Here is a 17558-nt window from a genome sequence, read left to right as displayed (position 1 = left end):
GTGTCGATTTGGGGAGCTGAATTTAATTTTTACAAGTGCCGCACACACACACACGGCTGTGTAGCCTGGATCTGAGTGGGTTTTGTGCCGTAGCTATACTAGCACAGCAAACAGCCAAGCAACCCTTGGCACGAGGCCACGTGCAAGGTCACTGCCACCCATTGCACCGTTACAGCCCCAGCTCATGGCGGTTGATCACCACACAACGTGCCTAAACCTGCCACTAAGGACCGAGCGTGGTTTTGGAAGCAGCATCCCTCAAGCCTGAGTTTTCCTCATCTTGAAACAAGGGCGAGGGTGCTGCCTGGTGCTGCAGTGATGGGGAACGCCTTGCAAAGGTGAAACGTTGCGGCACAGGCATCCACTTGTCCTCGTCCTGGGCACCCAGTGGTGTCCGTGTCCCTGTCCCTGTCCCTGTCCCATCCCAGCGCGGGATAACTGCAGGGTGCACAGCCGGAGCCCTGGCCCCTCCGCAGCTCCATGGGCTGACAGTGACGGTCCCTGGCTGGGAGTCAGGTGCGATAGCTGAAGGCATGTGCCTCCAAAAATACTCGTGGGGTTGCCACCCTGGGGGAGTGATGGGTGCTGGCAACGCCATTCTGCTCCATGCCTGCATGCCATGCTCCAGTGAGGTTTGCCGGGTGCCCACTCGCTCTGTGGGCCACGCAGAGCCCACGTTGCGCACACGGGGATAAGCACCCTCCTTTGCCTGCCCCACTGGCACCCGTTTGGGGAGCTGCAGGTCGGGGAGAGAAGGGAAATTTAGGGAGGAGGGAAGAGCCAGGCGCTGTATTCTGCTCCGTGCTCCGGAGCAAACACGAGCAAAAACCTGCGCACGGTGCCCGCTGGACCCTGGTGTCCCCAGGACCTGTCCCTCGGGCTGGGGAGGGAGCCGGGGGGATGATGCCCGGGGCATCTCGGGGAAGGGGGAGGGAGGCGGGCGGCAGCACGGGAGGCAGCACGGAGCGGGCTGGCGGCGGCGGCGGGGCGGGCGGAGCGCCCGGGGGTGGCGGAGCGCGGCACCGCCCCCGGCGCGGGCACCGGGGCGGGGCGGGCCGGGAGCTCCCGGTGCCGGCGGCGGCGCTGGGGGGCGCGGGGCTCCGTCCCCGCCTGAGCGCGGCCCCGCTGCGCGGAGGATGAGCTGCGGCCAGCCCAAGGACATGGAAGGTACCGGGCACGGGCGGGGGGTGGGCTCAGGTGCACGGCGGGACGCGCCTTCCCCGGCCCCAAACGCGGCGGGCACGTCCCTGGGGGGGCTGCCCCCTCCATCCTGCGGGTCTGCCCCTCCGTACATCCCCCGGTGCTGCCCCCTCCGTCCCGGGAGTATGTCCTCTACCCTGCCCGGGTGTCTGCCCTCCATCCCGGGGGTCTGCCCCTCCACACCCCCTTTTGCTGCCCTCAACATGCCGGGGAGGGTCTGTCCCTGTCCCCTACCCCCAGTATTATGGGATACCAGTGAAATGGACTGGGAAATTTGGCTGGAGCAAGGGGGTGCAGGTGTGAGGGCAGGGCAGGGCAGGCCTGGGGGTGCTGGAGCAGGGCAGGACCCCTGGGAAGAGCATGACAAGGTGCAAGGGGGCTCACTGCAGGCAGGGGTGTCTGTGCCTGTGGGATCCCACACCTGACTTCTGCCAGGAGAGCCTGCTCTGCCCAGAACCGCCCCAAGGTCCTGCCTGCTGCCCTCACCCCAGACTGTCTTGGTTGCCCATCCCTACGGAGATCCTCTGTCCTGGGGTGCTCAGGGACCACCTGACAGTACCCACAGGGGGCTCAGGAGCACAGACACCCCCAAAGACAGGCACAGAGTCCCCAGAGACTGTGCCCCAGGGCCCCTCTGTCGCAGGGCTGCCTGTCCCTCCATGCAGGCAGGCAGCACCCTCACACACTCCTCTGATACGCAACCCGGGCATGGTGCTGCACGGGGAGGATGGAAAGGGCATCTGTCTTTTGTTCCCTTCCTCCTCCTTCCAGCGGTGAGCAGCTGCCAGCCTGAGCTCTGTCCCTGCACGAGGCTCCCGTCTCACCTCTGCAAGCAGAGAATTCAGAGGGAAACGCTGGGGCGGTGCTCATCGCAGCCAGGGCCTGGGCTAAGTGCACCCCAGGGGAACCTGGAGAGGCTTGAGGGGGTGTCAGTTGTCTCTGAACGTGGTCTCATCCTTCTTGGGGCCAGCAGGTCTTAGGGAATGGCTCAGGGCAGGATCTGGTTCATAAGGACATACTACGGGTACGGCTTCAGAGAGTACGTGCGTTGGGAGGTCCCGGAGACCATCGCTGTCTCCCTGGGGCCAGTGCCAGGGGCTCTGCCAGAGCAAGCAGCAGCTCTTCCCTGCACCAGGGTGAAGTCGCATGGAAGGGACAGAGGTCACCAGGGCAATGGCAATGCCAGCCGGGCTCGTGGCATCATGCAGATGCCACTAACAGCAAGAATCCCTCGCAAAGCTGCTTCATGAGCAGAGTGGATTCCCCATCCTAGGAGTCCCCGGAGAGTTCTGGTCTTGTCCACACTTCACCTGCCTGGAGGAACACAAGAGAGACGACCAGCTCCCTGCGAATCCCTCTCTGACTGCCGGGAAATCTCTCGCCCCATTTGGTGCTAAATGTCTCTTTCCCTCCCAGACACCAGGAGCCGGGCAAGCTGACAAAGGGATTTCATTCCCTGTGAAGCTTGTTCCAAGCTTCTCCCAGGGACCGCCCTTAATCCCAGGAAGCCTGGCTGACCCTGGGAAACCTGTCTGCCCCCCACGGCAGCTGCCTGCAGATATGTCCCCAGCAGGAGGACAGGTGTCTTTGGGACACCCGCATGTGCAACAGCGTCAAAGACTCAGGGAGATGTCCAAGGCCATGCTGGGAAGCGGTGGCAGAGGAGGGAGCTGGATGCAGTCAGTGCATCGCCTGTCCAGGCGCTAGGCTCCCCTCTCCGTGCCTCTGCCTGCTCCTCCCGCAGCTTGGCTGCCTGCCGCCACTTCCCCCGGGGCAGGTCCCGGACACCTGTGAGCAAGCAGCATCCGCAGAAAGTCATCTTGAAGCTGGTTTGCTGGTAGCGATCAGCCCGTGCCTGCCTCGGGACCGATCCAGGGATGCTTTCACGGGTGCATGCTGCCATGTCCTGCCTCCAGGTCTCCGTCCCCAGGAGGTTTCCTGTCCCTCTCTCCCAGCAGTGACTGCTGCTGCTCTGAGTCTCTCCAGCACTCACGTTTCAGCAGCCATAAAAGTGTCTGGAGAGGCAAAGGCAGGGAGCAGCGGCATGCTGGGCGAGGGGAGGGAGCGGCATCTGTCCCCACCGCTGCCGCAGACCCTGTCCCACTGCCACCGGTCCCCCTGAGGTGACCCAGCCCCTGACCTCCCCCTCCGTTTGTCCTGTGTGCCTGGAGAGATGCCCAAAATGGATCAAAGAGCCACTGAGAGAAAACAAGCCAGTGGTAATTCCCCAGCCCGCGAGCAGGCAGTGAGTATCCATCGCATGGGGCTGCCCGTGAGGTGCAGGGACCATGGACCAGCTCATGGGGACCCAGAAAAATGGGGATACAGTGGCCATTTAGGATCAGAGCCGAGGTCTCCCCTCTCTGCTCCAGCTCAGGCTCAGCCAGCCCAAAGGCTCCTGCAGCCCCGTTTCAAGGTGCCGTTCCCCACGCTCAGCACAGCGTTTGCTCACCGACCTGCGCTGCCAGCTGCGGGCACTCCCCTTCTGCCCAGACCCCAAACATTGCCATAACCACAACAGCTTCGTCCGGGTGCAGGAGCAGACCGTGCTGAGCCCCGCAGCCCCTGCCCAGGAAGGGTGCTCATCGCCACATTCCTTCATTTATTTTCCTCCTGCATCCTTAACACCCCAAGCCACTGGTGACCCCAGTGCTGCCACACACAAGCTTGCCACGGCTCCACTCAGCCCTGGGGCGCTTTGATGCCCGGCGGGTCCAGCGTCCCCCACGGCAGCCCCCCAGGCTTCCCATCCATCCCAGTGCCAGCTGGCCCTGCCATGGGATTAGGCGGGAGCACACGGAGAAAAACACCGAGCATCTCTCCGGATCAAACGCCCACAGGGCAGCAGGGAGGGGGTGTAATTCACCCCCCGCCCCCATGTGAGGCCGGCTGAGGGCTGCTCAGTGCCGGAGCCAGGGTGAACGTGCAGCCACCATTTATTGGCAGCGGGAGAGAGGCGATCAGGGCAGTCAGTCAGGTGTGGACGAGGTATGAGGGGAGGCAGGGATGGAGCTGCGCTCGTGACAGCCGGTGCTGCCGAGCACTCACGCACATCCCTCCTCCCGCCAAGATGCAGCAGGGCCGTCCATCCCTCTGCTGCGTCTCCACCATCCGCAGCTCGCAGGGTGCACCCGAGCCAGGTGAGAGGGGCTGCAGGGCACAGCCGGGGGGGCTGCAGGGCCAGCAGGGTGGGGGGAGATGCTGCATGTGCATCCCCAGCCGGCGGGCACAGCCTCTGGCTCGGCAGAAAGAGGAGCGGAGGGGATGGAGGGCGGCTGGGTGCTCGTGGTGTTGCCCTGGCTCAGCTCCCCCCCTGTTCTCACCCACGCTGAGTGCCACCGGGTGATGGGAAAGTTGGGACCCAAGGGCTGGGCTGGAGGAACGGGAGGCTGCAGAGGAGCTGCCGGGGAGCTGCTGGAGGCTCTGGGCTCTGGGGCAGCAGCTGCCTGTCCCCGACGGGAGCAGTGCTGCCGGCGCTCCCGGCCCTGCCTTTCTTCTCGGCTTGTTTTTCCCTTCATCTTTCACCCCTCTCTCCCATCTGCTCTTGCTCCGGCTCTCTCGCCTCCAGCTGTGTTTGCTGGAGGAGCGTAGATGCCCACGTCCTGCTGCTGGCAGCAGATGCTCTATAGCCCCCTATGGACATAGGTCCTGATGATGGCCAGAGCCCCGTTCCCCGCTGCTCCCTAACTGAGCCTTTCCGCAGCAAGTCCTGGGGAAGCCCCGGCACAGCCAAAGGACACAGCTCTGGCACCAGCCCCTGCAGACCTGCCGGGTCCATGTCTGCCCCCAAGGCCCGGAGAGATGGGCAGTTTTCAGCTCGGGGTAGTCCAGCATGGCTGCGGCAGGGCTGGGTGCTCGGGGTGCTGGGGGCAGGACAGGAGGGGCATCTTGGGCATCCTTGGCTGGAGGGAGCACAACCCACTGTGGTCCTCACCTGCCACATCTGGGATGTCTGAGGCTGTAGGAAGCCATCAGAGTCATCCTCATCGCCTGAGATAGGTGCAGGGACCACCCCTGCCAGCTCTGCCTCTGCTCAACACCGAGCCTCTCCATGGATCTCCCTTCAGCTTGTTTTCCATAAAATCACTTCCCCAGCTGTCGATTAGGTCCCCTGCCTCAGTTTCCCTGTGGCAATGCTTGTTTCTGCGTGTGTTTAAGGAACGAGGCAGTGTGATGTGGTCTGGATAACCTGGGACACATCAACAACTGTTTCCTGCTCCATTTTGACTTCTTTTGGCTGGTTTGTCTCCTCTTGTATGAAGGTGTGCTCGAGAGGTCTCTTTGTGACCTCTTCCCTCTTAAAACCCACTAATTATGAAAATGAGCTGCAGCGCGTTTTCTCCAGCCCTTCTGCTCTCCCAGGGTGGGTTATCCCCAGAGGTGGATCTCCTTCGGGTGCTGCTCTGCTTTCAGTGGTAGTTCGCGACAGCCGGCTTGCTGTGGCGGGAGCAGGCAAGCTGGGGGATGCTCTGGTCTTTGCTTCTGCGGATCAACGCTGCTTATGTCAAGCCGGCTGGCTTTTATCCGGAGCAGACGAGTGTGTGAGCCCCTAATACCCACGTGTCCTCCTCCCACAGCAGCTGGGTCCCCTCAGCCCCCGCCAAAGGAGAGCTTTGCATCCTCATTGCAACCCGAATACCCCCAGCTTATTAAAACAGAAGGGCTGAGGGTCAAAAACCACTCGTCGTGGGTAAATGGCTCTTCATGGGCCATCGGAGATGGGCTGGCACATGTTTGGCCATCGCTTGGGTGTGCAGTTTGTGTGCCTGTGTGACAGCAGCTGCCCCCAAGCAGCCACGGTCTGTGCTGGGGGGGGACTAACTTGCATCCCCTTCTACATCGGGCTGCCCAGGGTGGGTTTATCTGCTTCCCGTCCCTCGGCGGTGGCAGTTTAATGTCAGCCTGGTCCATGGAAAGTGGCTCTTTGCCCTCGCCCGGCGTCTCGCCCGGCAGAGCGGCAGTGACAAGCAGGAGGTGATAACCAAGCGATGAAGATCAGCTGCGGGTCCCCGCATCTGCTCGGCAGGCGGGTGTCAAAACAAGCATCGCTGGCAAGGGGTTTGTGTGGGCAAACATCTTGTCGGCGCCTGCCGGCTCCCGGCGCCAGCTGAGGCTGATGGGTTTTCTCCCTGGCAATGGGAAGGGAAGGCAGGAAGGGGGAGATTTTGGCAGTGGGGCGATGGCTGATCTCGGCAGGTCCCATCGGGTAGAAGAGGCGTTTCGGGGTGCCCAAGCGCAGGGCGGAGGGGCACGGTGGCCATCTCTCACCCCCCTTCCCTCTGCAGCTGCCGCCGCTCACTTCAGCTTCTGCCGCAGCCTCCTGGAGCACACGGTCTCGGCCGAGAACCTCAGCTACCGCCTGCAGAGGAACCCGGGCAGCAGCCTCACCTGGCACGACGGCCGGAGCCAGCGGGCTGACAGCGGCCGGACCGTCAAGCTCCTGCGGCAGCCGGGCACCGAGGGCTCACAGGTACCCGCTGGGCTCCTCGTCCCCCTCCACTCCACTGATTCCCTGCAAGAACATCTCTCCTTTCTCTGCAGTATCAAGCCTTTAGATCCTGTTTCGCTGAAAGCCCTCATGATTATTGGCCATTTAAGTATAGTAATATATATAAGTGTAATAATTTTATTATTACCATCAGGCTGGGGGCTGTGCTGGGGTGAGCTCTGTACTTCACCTCCCCTCCACACACGGAGCTGGGACTTAAGACAATTTCACAGTAAATGTGTCAGAACCAAATTCCTTATAATCCTTTAAAATCCGTGAGCACTTGGGTATGTCTTAGCCAGGTTTGCACCATTGACCTCCTAAAATTCTGACCTTTATTGCATTAATGAGGCTGTGAGCTGAAGGTTTCCAGCCATTTGCCCTCTGCCCTGTCTCTGCACAGCCGTGGGAAGAAGCATCTTCCCAGCGAGCAGCTCCTGGTGCTTCCTACCCCCTTTGTGATGTCCTGGGAGAGCCGTTCGGAGGCAGCACATCCAGCCAGTGACCGCCGGAAAGAAAACAGGGGAAATCAAACTGCCTGGCTTTCAGCCTCCAACATGGAGATGCTTTTGCATCCTGAGGGCCTGGTGGGTTTGGCATCGGAGGGGAGCAGGGCGCCCTCAGGGATGGGTACAGTCCCACCGTCGTGCTGTGATACTCACAGGAGCGGCAGCCCCTCGGGTCCCCCTGTGCTGGCACTGCTGTGCCTCTTGTCCCTGTCACCCCTTCAGGCACCCCAGTGGCCTCTTCCCTCTCGCACCTCTGCGAAAAGCACAGGGACAGTGCTGCCTGCACAGTGCTGCCTGCACAGCGCTGCCTGCACGGGGACACGCCAGCCACTCTCCGGGTGCCAGCTGCTTTCATCATGGCTCTCCCTCATCTGCCTCTGCGGGATATGGCGGGGGGAGGAAGGCTTTAATTTTGTCATAAGCAAGGAAAAACACCCAAGCGAAGGGAGGTGATGTGAGTTGCTCCTTGCAGCTCCCAGGGGACAGCTCCCCCCACCCAGCTCCCCCCAGCCACCTCCTGCCTCCCCGCAGGAGCAGCCTCCGAGCCCTCCCGCCTGCTCTCCTCAACACCGGCGCTCGATATTCACGGCTGAGAGTTTATCAGAGAGACAGCACAGCTCGACAGGCTGGAAAATGAGCCTGTGATTCATTACACCTCTCCTTCCCACCCGGGCAGCACAGGGGCTCGCTCGGGGACCCACCGGGGGGGCTTCACCAGCTGCGGGGGGTGACGCACCCTGAGCCGGCAGCGCAGGGTTTAGGGATGCTGAGCTGGGTCTGGGGCTGTGTCTGAGGGGCGAAGCGCTTGCAGACGCAAGCGTGCCCAGGGAAATTGCAGGTTGTTTGTCACCTCTTCCCTCGTGCCTCGGAGGGTTAGTTGGGTAATAGCTGCGGGAAGCTCACGGGAAGCTCGCCATTATTTCCCCCGGCCCCTCCGCTTCTCATCATTGCTCGTTAGTGAATCCAGAACAAATCGCCGCCTCCTCCCCACGGCACGCTGTCTGGCGCGCTCAACCGAGTGTGAAGGAGCCAAGCGGCCGGGCGCAGGCTGGGGCTGCTCCTGCAGGCAGGCAGGCAGCTCCCGGGATGTGTCAGGGGGAGCGGGCAGCTGCCAGGGGTTCCCCCAAAGGTGAGGGTTCGGTTGGGAAACCGAATCGTGTGCATCATCTATCGCATTTTCCATCTGCTTTGGAGATGGATTTCTTGGTTATTAATTTACAGCCTCCCAACTTTGCCTTCTTCCCTCTCGCTGGAATGTCCCCAGCTGGCACAGGTGAGCTCTGCTTGAGGAAAGGACCCTTTCCAAGCCCAAATCTCCCCTGGGCACAGGCAGCAGCCCCTGCCAGGCTGGCCAGGCTTTGCTGGGTGAGCAATGCCCAGCGTGGGGCCAGGGGAGATGTCCTGGACCCCGCTGCCCTCTGCTGCCTCCTCTTTGGCATCTCTCAGGGACGTGTCATTAGTTTCAGTAACCGCGGGATGTCTGGAGCCCCTGTCGCACTAATTATCTCCACTCCTCTATTAGGCATGCTTAATTAGCCAATGTTCACACACGGAGGTCGACATTGGCATACCACGGTCCAAGTGCCATTGACCTTTCCCATGCTGGCGTGTCCCTGCATCGGCTGCTGCTCCTGCCATGCCCCTGCTGTGTCCGGGACAGCGGTGAGGACCGTGCTGGCAGGGACACCAGCAACCCAGTCCCCTCCTGCTGCGGGCAGCGGGGACCCTTTCCCATCCCCACCTGCCTGTGGTCCAGCCCAGGACAGTCCCAGCAGCTCAGGCACAGGGAGCTGCTTTGGAGGAGCGATGTTTGCTGGTGCTGCTCAAGGATGAAGTCTCGGCACCACAGAGAGTGGAGAGCTCACCAATCTCCCCTGAGTGCTAAAACAGGAAAAAGTGGATTTCTGCATCCCCCAGCCCCATTTCCCAGCCAGCCTTGAGGTTTCTCCCTTGGAGAAGCAGGCTTATCCTCCTGCACTCTTACGCTCAAGGCATTTGATTTGCTCCATGCCCAGATAAATCCAGGCTGCAACGACCTCACGAGGCTGGAGTCGCTGTGACGTGGATGAGGAAATGGAGCTACTGGATGGCTGGGGGTGAGACCAGCCGCTCCGGCAGGCAGCTGGAGGGAGGGAGGGATGCTGGCAAGGTGCCCCATCTCCCCGTGGGCACCGCTTCTCCCCCTCCATCCCCTCTGCTCTGCGGGTCCCAGTCCCAACCTGCTGCCAGGCAGGTGCCTGCTGGGCACTGAGGCACTGGTGCCAGAGGGAGCAGCTTGCGCTGGGGGCCAGGGCAGTCCGGGCAAGGGGCAAGGGTGCGTGGCAGAGGTCTCTGGGAGGTGGAGGGTAGCCAGGACATGCCGGGGCACTGAGGACTGCAACCCCAGTTGATCTCGGGTGTCTCTGGGCATGGCAGCACCCCAAGAAAGAGCCGTGATGTTCAGAGGTGGCTTTAGATGCCCGTGAGGCTGCAGGACCTTGTCACAGCCGGTCAGGTCAGGGCTGAAGGAGGCTGAGCGGGAGAGAAAGGGAGAGACCCTCCTGCTCCAGTGCACCAGCTGCCTCTGGCTGCTTCCCTGGGGACTTGTGGTGGGGGTGGCTTTGTACCGGTACCCGCCAACCCCCAGGACCTCGCTGGCTCCATCCCCACTGAGACCTGCCAGCAAGCACCTTTCTCTGCCCATTGAGGGGGGGACCCTGGGGACCCCCAGGATGTCTCCTGAGCCTCTGCAATGCTGGGCTGGGCTGAGAGATGCGTAGGGGAAGGGCACTGGGGCTCTTGCCTGTACCAGGAGGGTCGGGTGGCTCCCAGGTGTGGGGTCTATGTAGGGCAGGACCCCCACCTCGGCCTCCCATCCCTGCTCCCCCTGCCTCTCTGCCCAGTTCCTCTGATGTTGCTATTTTGGGATGAGCCCGGAGACTCCAGAGGGTGCAAAGCCAAAGCCTGCCGGCATCGCCACAGTCCCGTGCCACCGGCCAGCAGCTCCCCCATCCCCATGGGCTGACCTCCCGGCCGAGGCGTTTTCCTCCTCGCAGGGCTGAATCCTGCTAACCTCTTCCCCTCCTTCTCCCTGCAGGGCCGTGTCTGCGATCACTATGGCATCTACCACACCAGCCCCACGCTGGGCAGCCTGGCCAAGCCGGTGGTGCTCTGGACCCAGCAGGATGTGTGCAAATGGCTGAAGAAGCACTGCCCGCATAACTATCTCATCTACGTCGAGGCGTTCTCCCACCATGCCATCACAGGTAGGGTAGACACCCCCACTTAACAGCCGGTACTAATTGCCATTAGCACGTTCTCCTGGGAAATAACTGGAGGTTTGTGGTTCGGAAGATAGATGTACCCTCCATTTCTGTCTTCTCTCCCATGGAGATGCAGCTGGGGTGAGAGCTGCTGGGCAGGAGGCATCTGCCACCAGGGTGAGCTCCAGGACAGGCTGGAGATTGTTTAAAATGAGTATAAATTACCCCCGGGAGACTGTGGTTTACAAGATGGGGAAGAGTCTTCTCCTTGCCTAGATTAATAAGAATATTTTAATAGGTTTTTAAATACTGAAAATTTTTGCAGAAGAAGAAAGGTCTTTGCCCAGCTGGAGTCCAAGTTGCAAATGTCTTCATCCAGGTTTGAACCCAACTCCCAGCCAAGTCCTTGGAGGACATTTACCTCTAGGACCTGCTTCCTCCCTTTTGCCCCCTGGGAACACTGACTTTGACCTCTACATATGAGCATCATCCCAGTCCGACTGCAACGTGTGCATGGCTGGGCAGAGCTCTGCCAGGGCCAGGAGAAAGCAGCGGGGAAGGGAGCACTGGAGCTGCCCGCGAGGGATGCAAAGCCCTAATGCAAGAGCTCAGCCAGGCCTTGCATGGGAAACAAAGGCAGCATTAGCAAATGTACGCTGGGAAACAAGGACAAAAGCTGGTTGTAAATCCCTCGTTTAATAGCCCCCGGACTGGAGGAGAGTGGCTCGCCGGGGATGGTGGCAGCAGCGCTAATGCATTTTGATGGGTACCCCCGTTCCCCCAGGACGGCCAGCCCGCACGGGGACCGTGCGCTCAGAAAAACGCCTCCTGATGCGTGAGGTGGAGCGGAGAAATGGAAAGCTCCTGCCTGCGGGGATGGGTTATGTGATTGCTGAAGCCAATACCTGTCCCAAGGCTGGGGAGCTTGAGCTGCCACCCAGCTCTCTCCGAAAGTGGGGCTACCTGCGAGGCTTCTCCGTCCCTGTGGGTCCAGGTGGTGAAAGAGCATTTCAGGATTTCTTCCCTTTCCCCCTCCTTGTTCCCATGTGAAGATAGACTCCCATTTGAGTTGCACTTTTACAGTGTCCCTGCCACGCGGTGCCACCAGCCGGGCGCTGAGCAATGCCGTGTTTGCAGGTCGGGCGCTGCTGCGGCTGAACGGGGAGAAGCTGCATCGCATGGGCATTGCTCACGAGGCGCAGCGGCAGGAGGTCCTGCAGCAGGTCCTGCAGCTCCAGGTGCGCGAGGAGGTCCGAAACCTGCAGCTGCTCAGCCAAGGTAGGGCCGGCGGGAAGCCGAGCAGGGAGAGAGGCTGCAAAGCCGAACCCCGGGGAGGTTGTGCCCCTCCTGCAGCCATCCGGCCACGGAGAGCAGCGGCTGGATGGCTGCTGAAGCCAGAGGCACCCACCTGCATGTCGCTGGTGCAAATGCAGCCCGTGCTGTGGCTGGGATGGGGTGTGGAGCACAGGTTGGGGTGCATGGTGAGGGGTTGGGGTGCACGGGTTGCAGTGCGCTTGGATGAGTTGTGGTGCACAGGCTGTGGTGCAGGACAGGTTGCGGTGCACAGGTTGTGGTGCACAGGGATGGATTGTGGTGCACAGGCTGTGGTGCACAAGGACAGGTTGCGGTGCACAGGGCCAAGCCATGGTGCCCAGCACAAAATCCATTACCGGCATTTTGCATGGAAGGGATGGGATTCTTCAGGGCTGGCAGTGGGCGAGCTGGAACGTGCCACCCTGCAGGCTCTTTATTCCTTCCTCTCCCCGCCTTGTTCCAGCTTCTTTTGGAAATGTCTCCTAGCTGATCCGTCTGTTTGGCAGATTGTACCAACACTGTGAACCGAGCACCTCTGGGATGGGCTGTGCACCGCCGATATGAGACCTGAACCACACGCTTGGAATACGAAGAGACAGCTTCCCAGCCACTCCGGGGCTTCTCTCCTTCTTCTTTCTCTTTCTTTTCTATGAATACATTTCTGTGCAGAGATGGGAGGATTCCTCCAGCAGACGTGGTTCTTGGCTGGAGGAAAATCAGCAAAACAGCCGCTGGGACAGACGAACTTTTGCCCACCTGAACCTGACAGTTCGCAGGGAAAGAGATGGGAAAAAGGAGACGGCGACAGGCAGGGCTCAGCACTGCGAACAAATCGAGCATGATTATACCCCGGGACAGCTCAGAGCCACGCACAGGACGGTGAAGCCTTATGCACATGGGCGACATCCCAGCACCCAGCAGCTCATGTCCATACCTCGGAGCTTATTTAGGGAGCTTTAGTTTTTTCTTCAGACTGGGCTGTCTTCCAGCATCCAAGGAGGTAACGTTATCAGTAGCAAATAAGATGACCCGACCAGCCAAAAAAAATTAAAAGCGGAGCCAAGTCATCAGCACCCGGCTCCACTTGGTGAGTTAAAAAGGGAGCTGAGTCATCAGAGCTGGAAAATCCGGGAGCAAAGGCAGGGTGGACACGCCGGGAGGGTGCCATGGCCTGGAGGAAGCTGTGCCAGGAACTCGTCCTTCATCCGTCCTCGTTTGCAGGCAGACAGGGGAGCTGATGCAGGGGCCGGGGGGGAGCAGCCGGGGATGCTGCCAGGTGGTGCCGGGTGCTGCCCGGGGTGAAGCTGGGGATTCCTGGGTGCCGGGTTTCCCCCCGGCCCTGGTGCCCAGTTGTGTTCCCTCCTGCACCCTCTGTGCTCCCACCAGCTCTTTGCAGAGCTCTGCTCCTCTGGGCATTTGCAAATGCTCATCCTGACCTCTTCCCCAGGGGCTGGTGATGGTGCCACCCAACCCAGGCACCGTCCTGATGACCCAGCTTGTCGTTAAGGTGAAACAACATTTACTGTTACACCCCCACCCCGAAACCCCCCTGTCCGGAGCCACAGACTGCTCACGCGGGCAGGTAAGGAACAACCAAGGATTTGGGAGCAGGGTGGATGCTGTCACCTCCCCACGTTTCCCCTCCGGTGACAAGGGCAGGGCTGCAGGTCCGGGGCGGGGGGCGTCCCGAAACAGCAGCACCCCAAGGCCCCTGGGACATCGCAGCTGCCAGGGATGCGGAGGCAGGTCGCGGTGGCCCCCCCAACCAGGCGCCCACCTGCCTGTTCCTCTGCTGGTAATAAAATAAGAGACTGTTATTTTAACTTGCTGTCCTTCTGACTCTTCCCACGCCTGAACGTGTTCCTGGGGATGCCCAGGAGGTGTCTACAGCCCTAAATCCCCCGTGACGAGCACATCCATAGGGAACGGGGGTCCCACCGGGTGGCCCTGTGGGAACAAGCCTCAGTCCGAGGTGTTTTGCCGGTATTTAAATCCCCCCCCCCAGTTCCACAGAACTGCTGAGAATTAAGAAGCTGTTAATCTTTGCTGGCGGGTGGCTGGACGGGGGCAGCAGAGAGGATTTGGGGTCATAGTTACCACTCCAGCACAGATAACGGTTGTGGCAAAGCGAAGGTCTCCAAAGCTCGTCTGTGACCGGCATTACTCTGGCTAACGAGCTGTGCTAAGTGGGGTGGGAGAGACCCCGGGGCTGGCACGGGGCAGCGGCAGCCTGGTGTCATCCCTGTCCCGTCCCTGTTCCATCCCTGTCCCATCGTGGTGACGCTGCTCACCAGCGAAGGAGCTGGAAGATTTCCATGGGAGTGGGATCAAAGAGGAGCTGAAAACAAGTTGTTTGCCCACAGCTAGCAAAAATTATGATTGCACCCAAAGGTTTTTTTGTCTTCCCCCTGAAATCCCCAAGAAAAGCTGTCCCTAGAACCCTCCAGCTGGTTTCAAGCTGTTGGTGGGGCAGGAGGAGATGCAACGCCCCAGGGATTTGCCTCCAGGATTTGGAAGGCAGGAACCCCCCAGGGCTCAGACCCCCGAGCACCAGCTGAGGCTGGATGGGGGTTTCAAGCCAGTGCCTGGCTCGGGGCTCAGGGAAGGACGTGGCAGGGCCCGGAAGGGACACGGGATGCACAGAGCATCCTCGGGCTCTGGCTGTGGTGGCCGTGCTGGGTCCCCAGGTGTGGTTTGTACAAGACCCAGGTGGTGGAAAGGTCTCAGAAACAAAATCTCATTCTCAAACTGTTTTGGTTTGGATAATGGATTCACCCAATGGTACTCGGATCCAAGCAGGGGAATTCTCTCTCTGGCACAAGGGTGATTTCCACGATACGCGCATTGCCGAAGGAGTTTATAACTCACATCTGTCATCCTCAGAGCAGAGGTTTGGTGCTGGGCTGAAGGCAAAGCCTCCAAATTTCCCAAATCCAAATTTCCTCCAACTCAGAGAAAGGCATCGCCTGGTTGGTGTCTGCAATGGAGCGACCCAGACCGCCGTGGCCGCTCTCTCCCCTCTCTGCGTGTGGGTCAGCTCGGCCAGACCCTGCAGCGGGTAGGTCCAGTCTGAGCTTTGCTGGGGCAGGGGTTGGGGGGGGCTGTGACCCCTGGGTTCCATCCACGGGGAACCAGATTCTGGGCTTCACTGTGCATAGTCACTGGTCCCCCCCAAGGACACAGAAATCAGAATTTCCTCCTCTGCCCATACTGACCTTTTCAAAAATGCAGCAAAATTGGCTCTTCTCACCTTGCTAGAACGTCACAAGCAACAAAGCTGGGGGAATTTGTTGAATTTTAAGAAAAGGAAAGAAAACAACCATGAAAAAACCCATCTCCTCTGCAGCAGCGCTCTCAGCCGTGGGCTCTGCACCAACAGCCGCGATGGAGCCACGCACCCGTCCTGGCTGGTGCAGGGTCCATGTTTGCCCCTTGTTACCCCCTTACACAGAGAGCAGAGCCCTGCACAGGATGCGGCCCTATCCCCTCTTGATGCAGCTGCGTAGGAAACTATTAAACCTTCAATCCTGGACAGATCAGAGCTAAATAAAACCCAAGCGAGACAACCTGAGACCAAGAGCCGGGTTGATTCCCCCACCATGGGTTTAGTTTCTGCCCGGGCAGTGGGTGCCGGGGGTGCAGCAGGAGGGGGGGGGGGGACACAGGGGGCTGCGGGGTGCCAGGGAGCAGGCAGCATCCCCAAGAGCAGACAGCAGCTGCTGGATGTCTGTCTGTGGGTGAGGCACATCGTTAGAGGGAGATGCTGAGCTTTTCTTCGGAGCTGCACGCGGGAGAAATGGCTTCTCCAGGCTCCAGCTCCAGGCTGCGCTCACACAGCAAGTTGGTGGTGGTTTTGCTTAAAATGCAGCTGGGGTGCAGGGAGCGGTGCTAGAGCTGCCCCGATCCCCTGCAAAGGCAGGGTGTCCCCACAGGTCCTGTCCCAAAGCCCCTCTGCCCCTCGCTGTGCTCCCGAGGGGGCGCGTGGCCATGGGACCCCGCTGTGTGCCGTGTCCACTGGTGCCAGGCTGTGCTCCAGCTCCCTCCGGCTCCTCAACCACAGAAGGAGAAAGGAGGCACAGAAGAAAGCAGAAACGCCACCGGCACGCTCGGCCAGAGCCCGAAGCACGTCCCTGTTGGCACGTCCCTCTGAGACCCACCTGGGCTTGCCGAGACCTGGCAGGACGGGGCTGGAGGAGACAGGTGAAATGATGTTCATGGAGCAGGCAGGAGGATGGCAACCCCCCAGCCCCCTGCCCTAGCGGGGTACGTGCCAGCTGTGCCTTCGTCCTGGCGAGGATGGTGATGGTGAGAGTGGAGCATCCTTCCAGACTGGCTCTGGACCACTGCTCCGGCTCTGGACCAGTGTCTGGTGCTGTTTAATGCCCTGGGCTCATGTGAGGGGCACCCAGGGCCGGACTCTGCCCAGGGCAGCAGAGACGCATCCAGAGCAGCCCTGAGTACAGATTTACCTTCGGTGGCTCTGGGCTCGCAGCAAAATCCGTCTGCACGGTGGCACCGGGGAAGCACTATCCTCCCCATGGGCTCCTGTGTGAGCACCTGGGCTGGTGGGTGCTGCGCCGGGACCCGTGGGTGCTGGAGGGAGAAGGGTGCTCACACCGAGGGACAGCTCAGTCACTCCTCAGCTTTCGCCGAGCAAGAAGACGACCTTATATTTGTCTAGCGCTTACCTGCCAATGGTATGGCTGGTATTGCCCTAAAACAGCGCCAGACAATGAAACACAGATGAATTGGGTGCAGATTCATGCAATATTAAAATCAGGCAACAATTAAAGTAAACAGAAAACACCAGCAAGCATAAATTGACCCCGTGCAGCAGGCAGGACGATGCGGGCAGTGGCACTAGGGCGAAGGGGCAGGCAATGGCAGCTATTGGAGAGCACGCGACTTTGCCGCTTCTGATTAACTTTTTCTGCTCGTGGTGATATTTTGCAATAAGCAGGACAATGCACTGCTGGCATCAGAAATACTGGCCAGCATCTTCTTTTCTTATAAAGAAAAAATCCAGCAATCCCTTCCCAGTGGTAGAAGCAGTTTGCAGATTCTAGCAAGGTTTTCAAGCAGAAAAAAAAAAGCCAACGCAGTTGCACATAGTAAATGCATGCCTAATTTGTCCAAGTAATTACTGAGCCCAGCTTGATGGTACAGATACCTCCAGCACTGAAACGCTGCTGATTGCATCTCTGATTCAGGAAACGATCCCCATTCCCCCAACATTGAAATTCATGCTTGGCTCTGAACACAGCCTGTGATTTCCCTCACTGCACAGGGTTCGAGGACACGATTTGCTGAGCAGAGAGGGATGGCAGCTCCTGCTACGGGCTCTGCCGAACCAAGGCCAGTTTGAATCTCAGCACCAGTCCCCAGTAGACTACACGCTTGATCTAATTAGGAGCCTGTCCTCCCATCAGGTGTCCAGGAGGGATTACAAACCACCTCAAATCACTGTCTTTTTGGTGCTCTCAGGCAGCTCCTTGTGAAGTTTCTTGCACGGGAGACCTGCGGGCACCTGAATGCATCGAAGCAGGATGGCAGGGAGGAAAAAAGGAGGAATGCCAGTCACTGGTGGTACATGCCATGTGTCGGGGCCACACAAGCCCTAGAGAAGGAGAGCACGATGCAGGTGGGGGGGGGGGGAGGCACAGCAGCCTGATAGGGCTGCACAGATGCTGGTATAAATCAGAGCATCTCAGGGAGGCATGAGCTGGGGGAGATGCTGGTCCATGGCAGAGGCACAGCGAAACAGCTGCTCCTGGGATGCTCCGGCAGCCGCATCCCAGCACTGGC

General features: G+C 60.0%; 1 protein-coding gene across 3 annotated transcripts; it reads left to right on the top strand.

Moving 5' to 3' along the window:
- The first annotated feature begins 1056 nt into the window (after positions 1–1056).
- On the top strand, positions 1057–13556 carry SAMD10 (sterile alpha motif domain containing 10). 3 transcript variants are annotated; one of them, XM_054845490.1, is made up of 5 exons: positions 1057–1167; positions 6486–6670; positions 10274–10442; positions 11577–11717; positions 12260–13556. In XM_054845490.1, exons 1-5 carry the CDS (start codon positions 1137–1139, stop codon positions 12322–12324), a joined length of 591 nt encoding a protein of 196 aa, XP_054701465.1. In that variant the 5' UTR covers positions 1057–1136; the 3' UTR covers positions 12325–13556. The 3 variants fall into 3 exon arrangements, with proteins under 3 accessions (XP_054701465.1, XP_054701464.1, XP_054701466.1); XM_054845489.1 differs by lacking the exon at positions 1057–1167 and adding an exon at positions 4270–4340 and having other exon boundaries at positions 12260–13550; XM_054845491.1 differs by lacking the exon at positions 1057–1167 and adding an exon at positions 4270–4340 and having other exon boundaries at positions 12217–12336.
- Positions 13557–17558: the final 4002 nt, after the last annotated feature.

The sequence above is a fragment of the Grus americana genome, chromosome 17 (assembly GCF_028858705.1).
Source record: "Grus americana isolate bGruAme1 chromosome 17, bGruAme1.mat, whole genome shotgun sequence".
In the NCBI taxonomy this organism is placed as follows: Eukaryota; Metazoa; Chordata; class Aves; order Gruiformes; family Gruidae; genus Grus; species Grus americana.
Note: the sequence above shows the minus strand (reverse complement) of the source record. Positions and strands in the feature narration are given on the sequence as shown.